The sequence below is a fragment of the Aricia agestis genome, chromosome 18, assembly GCF_905147365.1.
Source record: "Aricia agestis chromosome 18, ilAriAges1.1, whole genome shotgun sequence".
NCBI lineage: Eukaryota > Metazoa > Arthropoda > Insecta > Lepidoptera > Lycaenidae > Aricia > Aricia agestis.
In genome coordinates this window covers 14,249,650-14,264,122 of record NC_056423.1, presented here as the reverse complement: position 1 = coordinate 14,264,122, position 14,473 = coordinate 14,249,650, and the positions used below count along the sequence as shown (strand labels likewise).

The following is a 14,473-nucleotide window of genomic DNA, read 5'->3' as shown; positions in this document are numbered from 1 at the left end:
GACATAGCAATCCCACGAACACCCATTTAATCGATAATATACTACTCGAGAAATTGATATTTGATTCACATGGCGGCCCTACATAATTTAGTCAGATTACGTCTAGCCAGTAGCCGAGCCGCCACACATCGCGGTCCTATCGCTGAGACGACCCGACTGAATCACAAAGGCCGGCATTTCGGATTCGGATCAATTTCTCGTTCGAGTATGTAAAGGCACTTTTGGAAGCCACCGCACCGAGTCCCTCGAAATATTTTCATTAGAATCGTTATTTTAGCTAGTACGGGATTTAGGGAATACATTACGGTAGCTTCCGTCCACTCCAAAATAACTTAAAACGCAACATTCGTCGATAAACTTATAATATCTGACCAGAAAAATAAAATCTTCGCTGACGATTAAACAAAACTTAAATTATTACTTTTCCGATACAATAAATAATTTTGCCGATGGGGTAAGAGGATCAGGAGGAGAAGAAGACGACATGTCAAAAGTGATAGACGACTTCGGTGAAAAAAAATACTTTTTTTTTGTAAGTTTTAATTTTTTTATTTAGTAAGCTGTAAGCTCACACATTCTAAATTCAATTACTTGCATTATTTTTGTCCGAAGCGAGACAGCTCCTCTTACCCCATTTAATTTCCTAATCTGACAAAAACATTTCTGACAGTATTCCACATTGGTGAATAATTTCTGACAAAATTTTCACGCGATTTTCGTATTGTAATTAAAAATTACAATAGGAAAATTTAAAACCATACAGTCCACTATTAACAAAACAATATAATCATTAGTAAAAGTCGGAGCCCTCATAACCCAAACCTGCTTTGATTTAGTGGGCAGTGGCCTTACTAATATCAACATCACATTTAAACTATTAAATTAACAAAGAAAATTGTGCTAATAAAGATTGAACATAATAAGGCAGAGTTACATTTCTTCGACAGAGATCAAGTCGGAAGACAATAATAATTAAACTTTTTACAAATAAAATTTATACAGCATTTATAAAACAACTCAATGTCCGCTGTCCTCATCTGTCATGAGTTCATGAGTCATGCGGTTTGACGTGTCAGACAATTACAAACAGACCTCGTGGAGCTACTCGCTGACCGCTGTGTAAGTATTAGCAAGGGGGCAATTGAAATAGAGTAGAGTGCGACATAACGGTAACAGTTACTGATAAAATATTTTGTCTGTTCAAGATACATTTTTGATATACTTAATCATTTTCTTCATTGATAATTAATGGAAACAGAAGGCCCGCTTCGCTAGATTTGGTCATCGCCAATCGTTTGTCAAAATATCATCCATCTTTTTAAAAACATTAAAAGGATGACACGATATTAGGTTCTCCCTTGACTTTATCCAAAAGTTAATTTTAAGTTCAAGAAAATTAGGCTAATTAAAAATTATTAAAGCGAATGTTTTAATACAACATTCATGTCGCTTTAAGCATAATATAATATTTCTGGCAAATATTAACAAGCAGTTTTCGGAAATTTAGGGATATTTGACGATCTATAAATGGCTTCAAATAGCTTATTGCAAAGTTTTGCTGCTACCAACTTCATATTGAGTAACAGAGACAAAACATGGATATAAGCTGCATGGTTTTACTGAAATAATTTATCTACTTAGCACCAGCTGACCTAGCATGACAACAGTTGAAATGGGAAAGAATAGCCATACTGACAGATTTTATCGACAAATAGCGGATTTCCATTGTCTAACTGTGCCTTTCTCTATTCTTCTGTAGAAAGAAACTGTTTCTATAGTTACCATGCTACGCCTGCTGGTGAAAAAAACAACCTGGTGGTTAATATAAAGGATATTATTGCCTTTAAGCTTACTGTACGTGATATGAATTCACAGAACCCCTACTAATAAAAAAATATTTACACACCAGCGGCCATGTAGGCCCAGTTGTCTCAGTCTGACACATATGTAATTCGTCCGACAGACATCGACAGACCCTGAGTAGTTACATGCCGAGTTCTTTAATAGTAAGAGAGAAAAAAGCTGTCTCGACTCTTAAATAACCAACAAATACCAAAAAGATATTAAGTACTATTATTTCACTGATTGTTCGAGCTTTTTAATTAAGTATTTTTTTTTAATTGAGTAATGTATTTGGAACAAAGTTTTCGAGATATGGTAACTATTGTTCATCAAAACAGTTATGCCACAGTAAAATATATCAATGGGGACCCAGCTACATCAAATCGCTATCAACTTTTTACAAAATCTAAGCATGTATAATAATATGGTACATTGCATGTACAAATGAAATCAGTTTGAGGTTACTTTGTGGCTGTTTTATTTTAATCCGTGGTTAATCTCCGTCTATAAATATATTTTACTGTTATATGGTATCGGGCATATGATGTAGTTATATATATATATATATATATATATATATATATATATATATATATATATATATATAGTAGATAATAAAACCTGACCAGTAATATAAAAAACCTACGTTTATTGACTATAGCAAAACTTATCAATCCTGTGAACCTGTGATGACATTAATTTAATCTGTATTACAATGGCCCATTTCTTTTTGTAAGTTGGCGAGTTTTTTTTTGCAAGTCGGCGCGAATTTTTTGCAAGTTGGCGCGAATTTTTTGCAAGTTGGCGAGTTTTTTATATTTGTCAGGCTACAAGCATGCAAGAAGCATGCCTCGTGCTCGCCAGCACAGCTAAGTATATAGGGTTAATACTAGCTATATATTGTTTTATTTTTAACTTTAATATTTCAAAAAGACAGTTTTAAACATCAGTATAATTTTTAAATCAACCCTGTATACTTACAGCAATTTGTTATATACCTATGATATTCACATAAAAATCAACTAAAACATATTCTATAATTTGCATTGCTTTGGCAATTTCGTTTACACACCTTACCATCCGAGATGCTGTCTAATGTGATTCCGATGCTTCAGGTCCTGGCAGAGGACGAGAGTTTAAATGTGGCAAAATGTACGGTTTTGCTTACATTCGAAACCATGTAGGGTAAATGACTAGTGATTGGACAGTACCAGTAATTGGAAAAAGCACAAAAACACAATATTAAATTAAGTTTGCTTTAAAAACTGCCTGTTTTTAAAGTAATAGAACGCCTGATTTTAAAGAGAAAAAATAAAGTTTTTAAGCATCCTTAATAAATTTAGTGTTTTTGTGCTCTGTCCAATCACTAGTCATTTCACTTGGTAATACTATTCATCATACATATTATAAGGTTAGATTAAACTTTGGGCCGAATATTGAATCCCTTTTTGTGAAGTAGGGGTACTGAATATTGGAATCACAGACAGCCAACTAGATAGCCAGGTGTATAAACTGGGCGAGGCCGGGCGACGTACTATCAGCGAAGTTGATTCGTAGCCAGATAGACCTACTTAATTTGATCGCATTGTGTCAAACACAGCCGACAAATGACGATTCTTACATTAGGGCTCCCACACAAAACTGCGAAATCGCACCGCAAATATCTGCGACAAAACTCATAATAAAAAGGACATTATGTTCGCAGTTATGTCTTCTTACGTTGACATAATCCGTCCAAATGACGTGGGTCCGTCGAACGCCTATGAATTAATTTTTTCGATGGTACAACAATATAAATGTCCGCTCCCCGCCTCGACCGGGCGGATCAAATCCAAAACCTTTTTATCACATTTCGCTAAATTCGACGAGCCTGGCTCGAACTCGCCAGTTTAAATGCATCACATCTTCACACTCACTAAACCCTCATTAAGTACAAAAGATGGCTTTAACACATTGCTATTAATAAAACTATTTTCAACTAAAAAAATTATAAAAATGGCTTTTTTTTATTTCTTTGTCTGGCATATCGGAATAAACATGGCAGACAGAGACATCGCACCTTGAATAATTGCAGCAATCAGCATTCAGAAATCAATTCATCTTTTGCACTAAAATTTTGTTAGTAAGATGGTTATTAATATTCTATTTCTAAATATATATTTGAACACTATTGCAGTCCGAGCCATCTCCATAAAGTCTATAATCAGTAAAGGTTGTGAATTTGCCCTAATTTGTTACTAACTAATACTACATTATATATTATGAGAGGTTAACAATATACCGAGTCTTTTGTGTACATAAGGCTCCGTGCGATGTCACAGTGTGGATGTTTCGTTCGTCTGTCCGTCTGCAACAGGGAATATGCATACAACATGGAAAAATGCATAACCATGATATGATATTCGACTAAAAATAAAAAGTCGGTTAAAAAAAGTACTGACAAAATGAGTAACGAAATTTTCTGTATTATCTTATAATATGTATTGCAAGAGACCTTTCTGAGCACTTTTAGGAACTTATTATTTTGCATCCAAAAACAAATTCAACAATTTCATTTGCATGCATACCCCTAATGCATCCAGTATATGCATATTGCATAGTCCTATGCATGATTAGAATTATTGTAAATACAAAATTATCATGAAAGTCTCAAATATTATGGCTTTTTAAGCCATAAACTTTAAGTTTTCGAGAAATCGGTTGCTACGCAACTTATTCAACGATAAAAATATATGCTACGATAAATTTTATTTTCAGGATATTATGGAAAAGAGTGATGTAATTTGCAGTCTTATTACCATTTGCAGGTGCTACTGCTAGTCTAGCCATGTATCATGACTAAAATTAATAATTTATAAGTAAAGGTTATATTAGTTTTTTTTATAATACATTACATCACTCTTACGTTCTCCTGCATATATAACTTTTACAATATTATACGAGATTATTATATTGAATTTACATTCTCTCAGCTTACGTCCACACGATATGCTACATAAATGAACATGTCACTGTTCGCTAGCAGTCTATAATAATGACATGTCTATCAGAAATGCAGTCATCTTGACTATGTAGATGGGGTAAGATAGTTAACTGGGGAAGGAGAGTCCGGCCACACCAGTCTCTCGCCCCAGCGAGACATTTATGCCAGAGAGAGCATTCACATGTATAATACTATGCACAATCATTCTTCGCCCGTCGCGAGAACAATTTATCCTCTTACCCCACCTGACACACGAAACATCTGGATACCGATCGATCATAGGACCACCTGTGACATCTGCGCGGTTAGCCTGTACCTCTTCCTATCTATGTCTACGCTATCCAAACCGCGCTTCACAGCCATGTTGGGTTCGACGCCGTAGCTGGCTTCTATGAGCCTGGCGTTGCGGCAGAACCTGTAGTCGTCTTGCGTGGTCACCTTGTGACACTTAACCTCCACCTGGGGCAGGTAGTACTCGACGTTAGAGACGCCGATCTTGGAATCGTCGAGCTCAAGGTACGGGTGCGTGGTCCCCGCGCGCCTGTCGCTGGTGTTGGGGCAAGTGGAGCCGGGTGTTGAAGTGTACTTGGGCGAGGCGCTAGGCGTGATGTTGGGGGAAGTCCTCGCGCTGCCGTAGCCCTGGTCCTCCACCTCCGTCTCCCGAGACTTGAGCACCTTCATCATTCTAAAAACATTAAATTCAATGTCAATGTTAGCTAATTGAACGTTTTATTGGACCGGTTCTCGTAGGATATATAATTATGATCAGTAATTTCGCTTCGTTGTCATAAACATAGGAGGATATCGACCGTATCGGGACATCGACTCACTCTTTTCGGCCTTTTTATCATCATTTTGATCGCACAGCCGAGAGATCCGACATTTTCCGAGAAAAAGACGGCGCTGATTGTTATCGTAATATTAACAAAGTGTATATTCCGACGAATATTTCCTGTCAGTATGAAAAAAAATGTACTAACCGCTGCAGCAGATGCGCTACTGGGGCAACGGTGTCCACGTCGGCCCGGGCGCGCTCGGCCAGCCAGCGCGGCCAGGCGTGCAGGCCGAGCGCCGCGCGCGCCGCCGCCACGCACGCGCACCCCACCGCGCACGCCGCTGAGCTCTTCAGACGCACGTCTTGAAAACGATATGATTCTTATGTTAACAGATAAAATTTAAGTGCTGTATACACATTGCATTCAAATGAAATCATTTATTTCGGGCATCAGAGACCCATATAACAAATACCTTCAATCTAACATACATATCAATTATATAATAAATAGGTACCTTAAAACTAACATACATATTTTATATATATTCTTAAAAACTAACACTGTCACGTTTTGCCGGCGACGTGACTCGCTTCGTTCCGGAGTCTCCCCCGGAACCTCCGATAGACTACATCCATCGGCCAGAACTCCGGCGCCTCGAAAGTCGACAGAAGATGCGTCGGTACTCTCACCACAAAGGTGCATTGCTTGTGGGACGTCAATTGTGTTTTTTTTTGTAACAGGCAAATGGCCTCCGATATATTACCACCACTGCAACTCCTGTCTTTTATACAGGCAAATGTCAATGTAATGTCAGAACAAAGGGGGAAGCACCACGGGAAAAAAAATTAAATTTTGCTTAGCTTATGACAGACAGCTATATAAATACCACTCACTCGACAACGTCAAATCCAGATAAGCCTCGAGCAGCTTAGCTCCATCCTTCTTGAAGCGTCTCACGAACTTGGGATGTCGAGTGACCAGATCGGAGTCTGTCACCACATACTGAGCGAGAAGGGCTGCGAAGGTGACGGGGGTCGGGGCCAGGAGCCTCCACCGCACGTGCTGACCGACCATCCACTCCAGCTGCCTGAACGTCTTCCCGCACAGCTGCACCCCGCTGACTTTGGCCAATGTCTTGAGAGTCGGCGCCTTGCTCAGGTTCTCTTCACTTTTGGCTGGAATTTATATTTTTTTATTACAAAATACATATTATATACATACTATAAGAAAACATTGGTATTATATACATACTACAAGAAAAGATTCGAAGGCCGGCGACAAGAGCCATCGAGAGCCGGCCCCTAGACAATTAATTATTGTGCAATATCACACTTAAACTTTATTGAACAGATTATTTGAAAATTAGATTGAAGGCACGCGATGTTCAACGTCAACCCTAGAATGTCAAAATATTCCGCAATACGTGATATTGCGCCATAAAATTGCTCATATGGGGCCCGCAAAGAAACTTGTTTGGGCCAAGAACCAAAAAGATATACTTAAAAAAAATATAGCAATCATTACAGAGACACAGTACCTGCTAGACTCAAGCAGGCCAGCGCCACGTGTGTCAGTCTATCGTCTCGCAGTATATGGCAGTCCATGAATAGGTCGAGCAGCGCGACGGCGGTGTGCAGGGTGCCCAGCGTCAGCCCCAGCTTCCTCGTCACTTCCCGCAGCTGCTGAACCAGAGCACCGCGGAATTTCAACTGGAAATAACAACCTTTTCTATTTAAAAAACTTTGTCATTAATGCCTTATTAAAAATTATTTGTAATATATACTAAATTACGAGTGTGATGACGTCACATCCAAATCGGAAGTACCGCAGAAGAGTTTTCGTCAGTACAAATTAAAAAATATAAAATCATATTTTTAAATCGACTTTATTTATCAATCATAAGCTTTTATTTGATGATAAGGGTGAAATACGGTTTCCTAGGCCAAGTTCTACTAGAAATATGCATTTGTTTAATGAAATTGAATATATTTAATTATTTATTTTTATTTCCTGTTAACAAAAATCATTATCTTTAAGTATAATAAAGCCTACACAGTACACACCCTGGTGTATTTTTTTTTTACAAAATAAATTAATTCTAGTTCCTGATAGGCAAAGGAGAATGATTAAAGTGGTCCAAATTTCCACCACCAACGAGACCCATATTGACTTATTGTCCATTAAATATAGAGTAACTTTCATTATGAGACAAATTAAAATAAGCTGTCAGTAAAAAGTTATGACCATATGAAAATTTATTTTTTGAGTGAAAATATTGATATTGATATTCATCTATTTCAGTAACAACCTAATAGGAAATGCCAAGCGACATCACATAACATGGATTGAGTAGTTAAAAGTGCAATGGATCATATAAATACTATTTTATGTAATAAAATGTTAGAAAACTTTTTCTATACTTAGGATATTTTTGGTTGCGGTTCAATAATAATGATTCCGTATTTAGCAGACCATTACGTAAGTGTTATTGGTTGTGGACATTTGCTCCAAACTCAATACGTTTTTATAACATCTATATTATTTTTCATACAAAATGGTAAAAACACGACTTTTCATTCAGCCATAACTTTTCACTGACAGGGTATTTTCGATTGCGGTCTGGTTATAATGACTCAGTATTCAGTAGACATTTTTACTATATATATAGGTCTCGTTAGTGGTGGAAATTTGGACCAGACTCCATACATTTAAAAACATTCTCTTTTGTTTTCAATATATTGAAAATAAAAGAGAATATTTTTACATGTATGGAGTCTGGTAATTAAGAATCTGTTCATCAAAACCTAACTTGCAATGCCATTTGGTATTTTAAATTTTTTAATGTGTCCCATCCAATGCCTATTTATTTTGCGAAATACACTCATAACTCATAAGTCATCTATACTAATGTTATAAATGCGAAAGTATCTCTGTCTAACTAAACTACCGAACCGATTGTAATGAAATTTTGTATACAGATAGTCTAAAGCCTGAGAAAGGACATAGGCTACATTTTTACTGGAAAAAAAGGGGTGAAAATGCGTAAATTTGTTCAAATTAAGGTAGTTCCAAAAATTCATAATAGATACTCCTACATCGCGCTGACGCTTGCTCAAATGTCTTTCTATAAGTATCATCTTACATTTGAGTTTCGATTGTTATTTCTATTTTACGTTATTAAATAACTCAGTACTTTATCTATGCAGTGTCGTAACCTTAAACCTATCCATGATAATAGTTTATGGGTAAAGTTGTGTAATTGGGGGGCTAAATGAGCTTTAAAATTTGGCATAAAATATAAAGTTTAATTTAAAAAAAAAATATGTGCACACTGCACAGCTGTTTTGATTTAAAGGGTACCAGGGTTTTTTTTTATAAAAGCTTTTGACACCAATTTTGTTGACATCGCGCGCTATAAACTGAAGTCCACGTGTACAAGTCGCGGGCCACAGCTAGTAATATTATATTTTAATATTATATCTATTGACCATCTTCTATTGTCGTGACTAATTAATTTATAAAATCTTTCATATTTACTAACTAAATGACCTTGAATATACACTACACTATTACAAAAGTATATTTGTAATTTGATCTTGCATCAGATTGCATAATGTTGTGGATAGTTTACAGTATTCAATAGAATTAGAATGTGATCTTGTTCACATTTTTTTCATTCATAAACTAGCCAAAGTTAACATATTATATATTTAACTGTTGTTCTATGGTCTTACTGTTGATCAGTTTAACTTGCTCCTGACAAGCCACCATTGGATTATGTGAAATGAGTACATGTAGGTACTTACCAATTTGCATTGAAGCAATAAAATATATTGCCATAATGCAATATTTGTTTAGATGAATATCGTCCCTTAGCTTACAACGCCGCCTAAGTCATTTTTACCAACTTTACAGGAAAGAAAAAAACTGTCTATTTAAAAAAATCTGTGTTTTTTTTTGTCATTACTTAATAAATACTCTAGTTAGCGGTTAAGAAATAATTAATTATACTTATTTTGTCGATTTACTTTATTTAAACTTTTATTTTGTGACTTGAGCTGTGTTGACTGATACTTTATTAGATTTAGGCGGTGTTGTTTGCGGAAATGTTAGGGATGAAGGTATTTAAAGAAGATTTGCAAAGAAAAGCTTTTATTAAATTTCAAGATAATTAACATTTCCTTTGGCACAAATAGGCCGGCTCGACCGGAGAAATACCACGGGCTCACAGAAAACGGGCTTAAAACAGCGCTTGCGCTGTGTTTTGCCGACTGTCAATAGTTGTATTCTGGGGAGGGCAAAACTGCGCTCCAATCTGCTCGGGGCAAGATCAAACACACAAAGGTACTCCCCCCCCTCGATATTAATCTGTAACATCAGGGGATTACACTCCAACCTTAACGTTCATTACCACCTTGAGTCGGCAAAGCCGGCTTTGCTCTTTTTAACCGAGACGCAGATATCATCTCTAAGTGACAAATCATACCTTTCCCACCCAGGGTATTATCTCGAGCACTCCTTTCTGCCCAAAGCTGGAGTGTGTGTGTATATCAGAGATGATATCAGTTCTCGCCGCCTCAGCAATCTTGAAGTCAGGGACCTCTCAATGTTGTGGCTCCGATTTAATTGCGACGACCACCCTCGCGTCTATGCGTGCATCCCATAGTGGTGACTCCGAGACGGATCGACTCTTTGAACACCTCCAAGCTGCTTCAGATTTAGTGCAGCAACAGATCCCATCCGCAGAGATCATAATACTTGGCGACTTTAACGCCCACCACGCTGAATGGCTCAATTCCAGTAAAACTGATCATGCGGGGAGATCTGTCTGTGACATTGCCCTAGCGAACGGCTTAACACAGCTGCGCCTACGTGAACCCCAGATGTCAGAGAGGTCAGAATACTTCCCTGTTGGACCTTCTGCTGACTTCAAATCCTGATCGGATCATTGCCTTATTAGGAGTTCTTTGCCACTTACGACGGTATTGCGGAAGCGTGCTGTCAAATACCGTCGTGTGTGGCACTGCAAGTTAGCAGACTAGGATGGGATGCGATCGGCGGATGATCCCGACAACACTGCTATTTCCTGACTCTGTAGCCAATGTGGCGATGCAAGGGATAGGGGCCGTCCTCTGTAGTTCCGACTAGCGGCAGATTTCGTCCCTGGTTTGGATCATCCTCCAAAAAAGCTTCTCGCTGGAAGCAGGAGTCTGGTCTCTGGCCAAAGCTATTGAAGGGAGTTTATGCAAGTCAACCCTACCATCCCTACAAGTAGGAAAAGGATTGTTGGCCCAAGACACAAAAGACAAAGACGACCCTAGATGACAGAAATCACCGACCATACCGCGATGCACGAGCATCATGTCGGATATAGCCCTCCGTTCCCATGATATCCAAAAATCGAGTGGGCCTGACGGAATATTGAAAAAGTGTGCTATAGTGTTGGCTCCGCTCTTAACGCATCGTTTTCCCGGCTTCTTGGAAGACAGCCTTGATGCACCCGATCCTCAAAAAAGGTATAACCTCCGTCTTCTCGAAGATAATAGAATACATAGTGTATTTCAATTATTTAATTTCCTAAAAGAAATAAAATACATTTTGAAACACCGCCTAAGTAAAGAAAAAATAGTCAGTAAACACCGCATAAGTAAGTGAAGATATTCTATTATCAATTATTTCTATATTATAATACGCGTAAATCAATAAACATTACTTTATTCTATAGCTTACCTCTTAATCTTCTATTAAAACTTCTTGCATAGTCCTTTCAACGATAAAATTCACATAAAAATTGAATAAACACGGATCACGAAGTATTTTCGCGCGAAATGTATGACAGATTAACGACTTGTGCGGTGTTGCGAGGCCAACCGACTTGAGCGCTGTTACTATTTTTTGAATTACGGCTTCTAATTGGCCGAAATCTATATCAATAGTTCGACGCGCAATGCGCAGCTCTATCGAATGGCATTAAAATGTAAAAACCGCCAATTTTCGACTTGAGCGGTGTTGTTAGCTAAGGGACGATATGAAAAAAATGTCTGTGCACCACTAAATAAAATATACTGATAATAAAAATATTAACACATTGGATTTGCCCAAGAATCTTAGTGATAATATAAGATTCTTGGATTTGCCATACAATGACTTAACCTTATCTGATGCATTGAAAAAGTAGCTTGAGACAGTAACAGACAATATAATATAGCTTATTTCTATTTTTTTTTAATTAGTGAGAGTTTATGCCTCACTTGGTGAGACAAGTTGTTGCAGGATGTCATTTATAGTTATTATTATGTATATTATAGTATTAGCTACACAATGTATGCATACAAACAAACTCAATGTTTGTACAATAAAGCTCTGTCTATACCTCTTTATTGGTCTACAAGTCTCTAAAACTAATATTCATCTTACTTGAGGTGACTGGAAGTGTATGACGGGTTTTTCAGTCTCTTGCTTCAGCAGGTTATCCCAGATGTCTTCCCAGTACTCGCAGTGGTAATCATCATCCGGATCCATTAATGCCTGTAATAGTATTATTAGTAATTATTATCTCTTCTGCAGAAAGATACAGGAATTAAAAGAGCCAAAACAGTTTGTAGTGAGGTCTGTACAGCATAAAATTTGAAATAAAATTTAATATACTTAGTCTTAATAAGTAAAGACATAGTGACTCATTAAAAAAACTGTCAAAATAATTACATTACATTGCGAAACAAGATTATATTATTTGGCTTCTTTTAGGTTGGCGTAGTACACATAACACACGGTGCAACATCATGCAATATTGAACATTCATTTAAAATAGTGACTTCAAACAAAAGCTATTGATATTATATAATTTACAACATGCGAAAGCAACAATCGTAGAAGTATAAGGTTGCCATCCGTCCGGATTTCCCCGGATTTGTCCTAGTTTGATGGGCGTCCGGGGTGGGTCCGGCCGGGTTTTTGAAAAGTGTCCAGTTGAAATCCAGACACTTTTGATGAGAGAAATTTGACTTTTAAATCATGCAGCAATAAACGAAAGATAAAAACTCGCTAAGCATACACGCGGCTTTTTGCACGGACTTGAGTTGGATTTTTACAAATTCTTGTTGGAAAAGCAAAAATTGGCAAGACGTTATCGTAAATACTGTTTAAGAGTTGTCCGGGGAAATAACCACATTTCGGGCAAATGTCCGGGAATTTTGTCGTGCCTGACCGGCGCACACTGGTCCCAAAGTAAAATAAATGGGACATTAAGAATTTTTGGATCGAAGGTCAACGGATCAGGCTGATTTTTTTTTGTAGACAGCTGATGCAATTACAAGTCACTTTTATAGATGTCGTTTTTTTCAAATATGCCGTATCTACAGAGATAAAAAATAATTAATTATTTTTTGTATGGACGAAATCATAATTTTGTCATTTTATTCCAAGATTCAAACGTATTCAAAATAAATCATAGCACTGGTTATAGAGGGACTCTTGTCATACATTTTTGTCATAGACACTCAACTGCGATTTTTGCGCCTTTAAGAGCTACAGGCACTTTATTTTTTTTTTGGTCAGCGGATGAAGCTGATTTTTTTTTTAGCATCTGATGCAATTACGAGCAACTTTTATAGATGTTGAGTTTTTCAAATATGCTTTATCTACAGAGAAAAAAAATATGAATTATTTTTGTATAGACAATCATAATTTTGTCATTTTCTTCCAAGATTCAAACATATTCAAAATAAATCATTGCACAGGTTTTAGAGGCACTTTTGTCGAACATTTTTGTCATAGACACTCAACTGCGATTTTTGCGCCTTTTAGAGCTACAGGCACTTTATTTTTTTTTGTCAGCAGATGAAGCTGATTTTTTTTTGTAGCATCTGATGCCATTACAAGCAACTTTTATAGATGTTGATTTTTTTAAATATGCCTTATCTACAGAGAAAAAAAATATGAATTATTTTTGTATAGACAAAATCATAATTATGTCATTTTCTTTCATTAATTATTTTTTATCTCTGTAGATACGGCATATTTGAAAAAAACGACATCTATAAAAGTGACTTGTAATTGCATCAGCTGTCTACAAAAAAAAAATCAGCCTGATCCATTGACCTTCGATCCAAAAATTCTTATTTTACTTTGGGACCAGTGTGCGCCGGAGGGAATTTGGGTGATGGAAACGCTATAGAAGTAGTACGTAATGTAAAACGAATTGTATAAAGTATAAAAGTAAAAACATTAAACAATAATATGTAGTTACTCACAATTGTGTCGAATTTTACGTCAGCGAGTGGTTTTTGAGCATTTTCATTTGGTAAATTGGTTCTGATACTTGATAAATTTAGTCTGGACATATTTATGGTTTCCATATTGCAAAAATATATTACAAATTTATAAAAAGAACTTTAATTTGTTATTCTTTTACACGTATACCCAATGTGACGTACACCACGTGGATTGAACGTCAAGTTACTATCACAGATTTTTCACAATAACGCTACAATTTAAATTTTCACTTCATCATGACAAGGATACACTGTATCACAGAATACAAATTACTGCACTGAATTCAATAAATGTTTTAATTTACAATGAATTAAGAAGGATTTTATTCTTTTCCTGAGTAGGTACAATTCCGCGCTACCTACTGTTGGAAATTGAGTGACAGAGGATGACAAAGACAAACGACAAAATATTTCAATTGACATTTGAGACCCGTCTATGTGCTGCCCAATGAATAAAAGGGCCCATCACGGCAGGACTGCACGGCACACATGTTTCCGGCCGGCAACACCGAGTGTGAACCAATCAGTGAGTCCCATTCAATGCAGGACTGCCGTGCAGTCCTGCCGTGAATGGGCCCTTTAAGGAAACATTTTAGAAA

General features: G+C 36.9%; 2 protein-coding genes across 2 annotated transcripts in view; both read right to left on the bottom strand.

Moving 5' to 3' along the window:
* LOC121736089 (tRNA pseudouridine synthase A) overlaps positions 1–8,244 on the bottom strand; it is a 126,547-nt gene extending 118,303 nt beyond the window's left edge. Inside the window, exon 1 of the mRNA XM_042127154.1 lies at positions 8,235–8,244. The gene's annotated coding sequence lies outside the window, so the exon portion shown is untranslated. The remainder of the gene's footprint in view (positions 1–8,234) is intronic.
* Positions 4,522–14,235, bottom strand: LOC121736090 (cyclin-J-like). Its single transcript, XM_042127155.1, has 6 exons — positions 13,854–14,235; positions 12,019–12,129; positions 7,139–7,310; positions 6,495–6,776; positions 5,806–5,962; positions 4,522–5,510 (listed from the first exon to the last, which is right to left on the bottom strand). Exons 1-6 carry the CDS (start codon positions 13,956–13,958, stop codon positions 5,102–5,104), a joined length of 1,236 nt encoding a protein of 411 aa, XP_041983089.1. The 5' UTR covers positions 13,959–14,235; the 3' UTR covers positions 4,522–5,101.
* Positions 14,236–14,473: the final 238 nt, after the last annotated feature.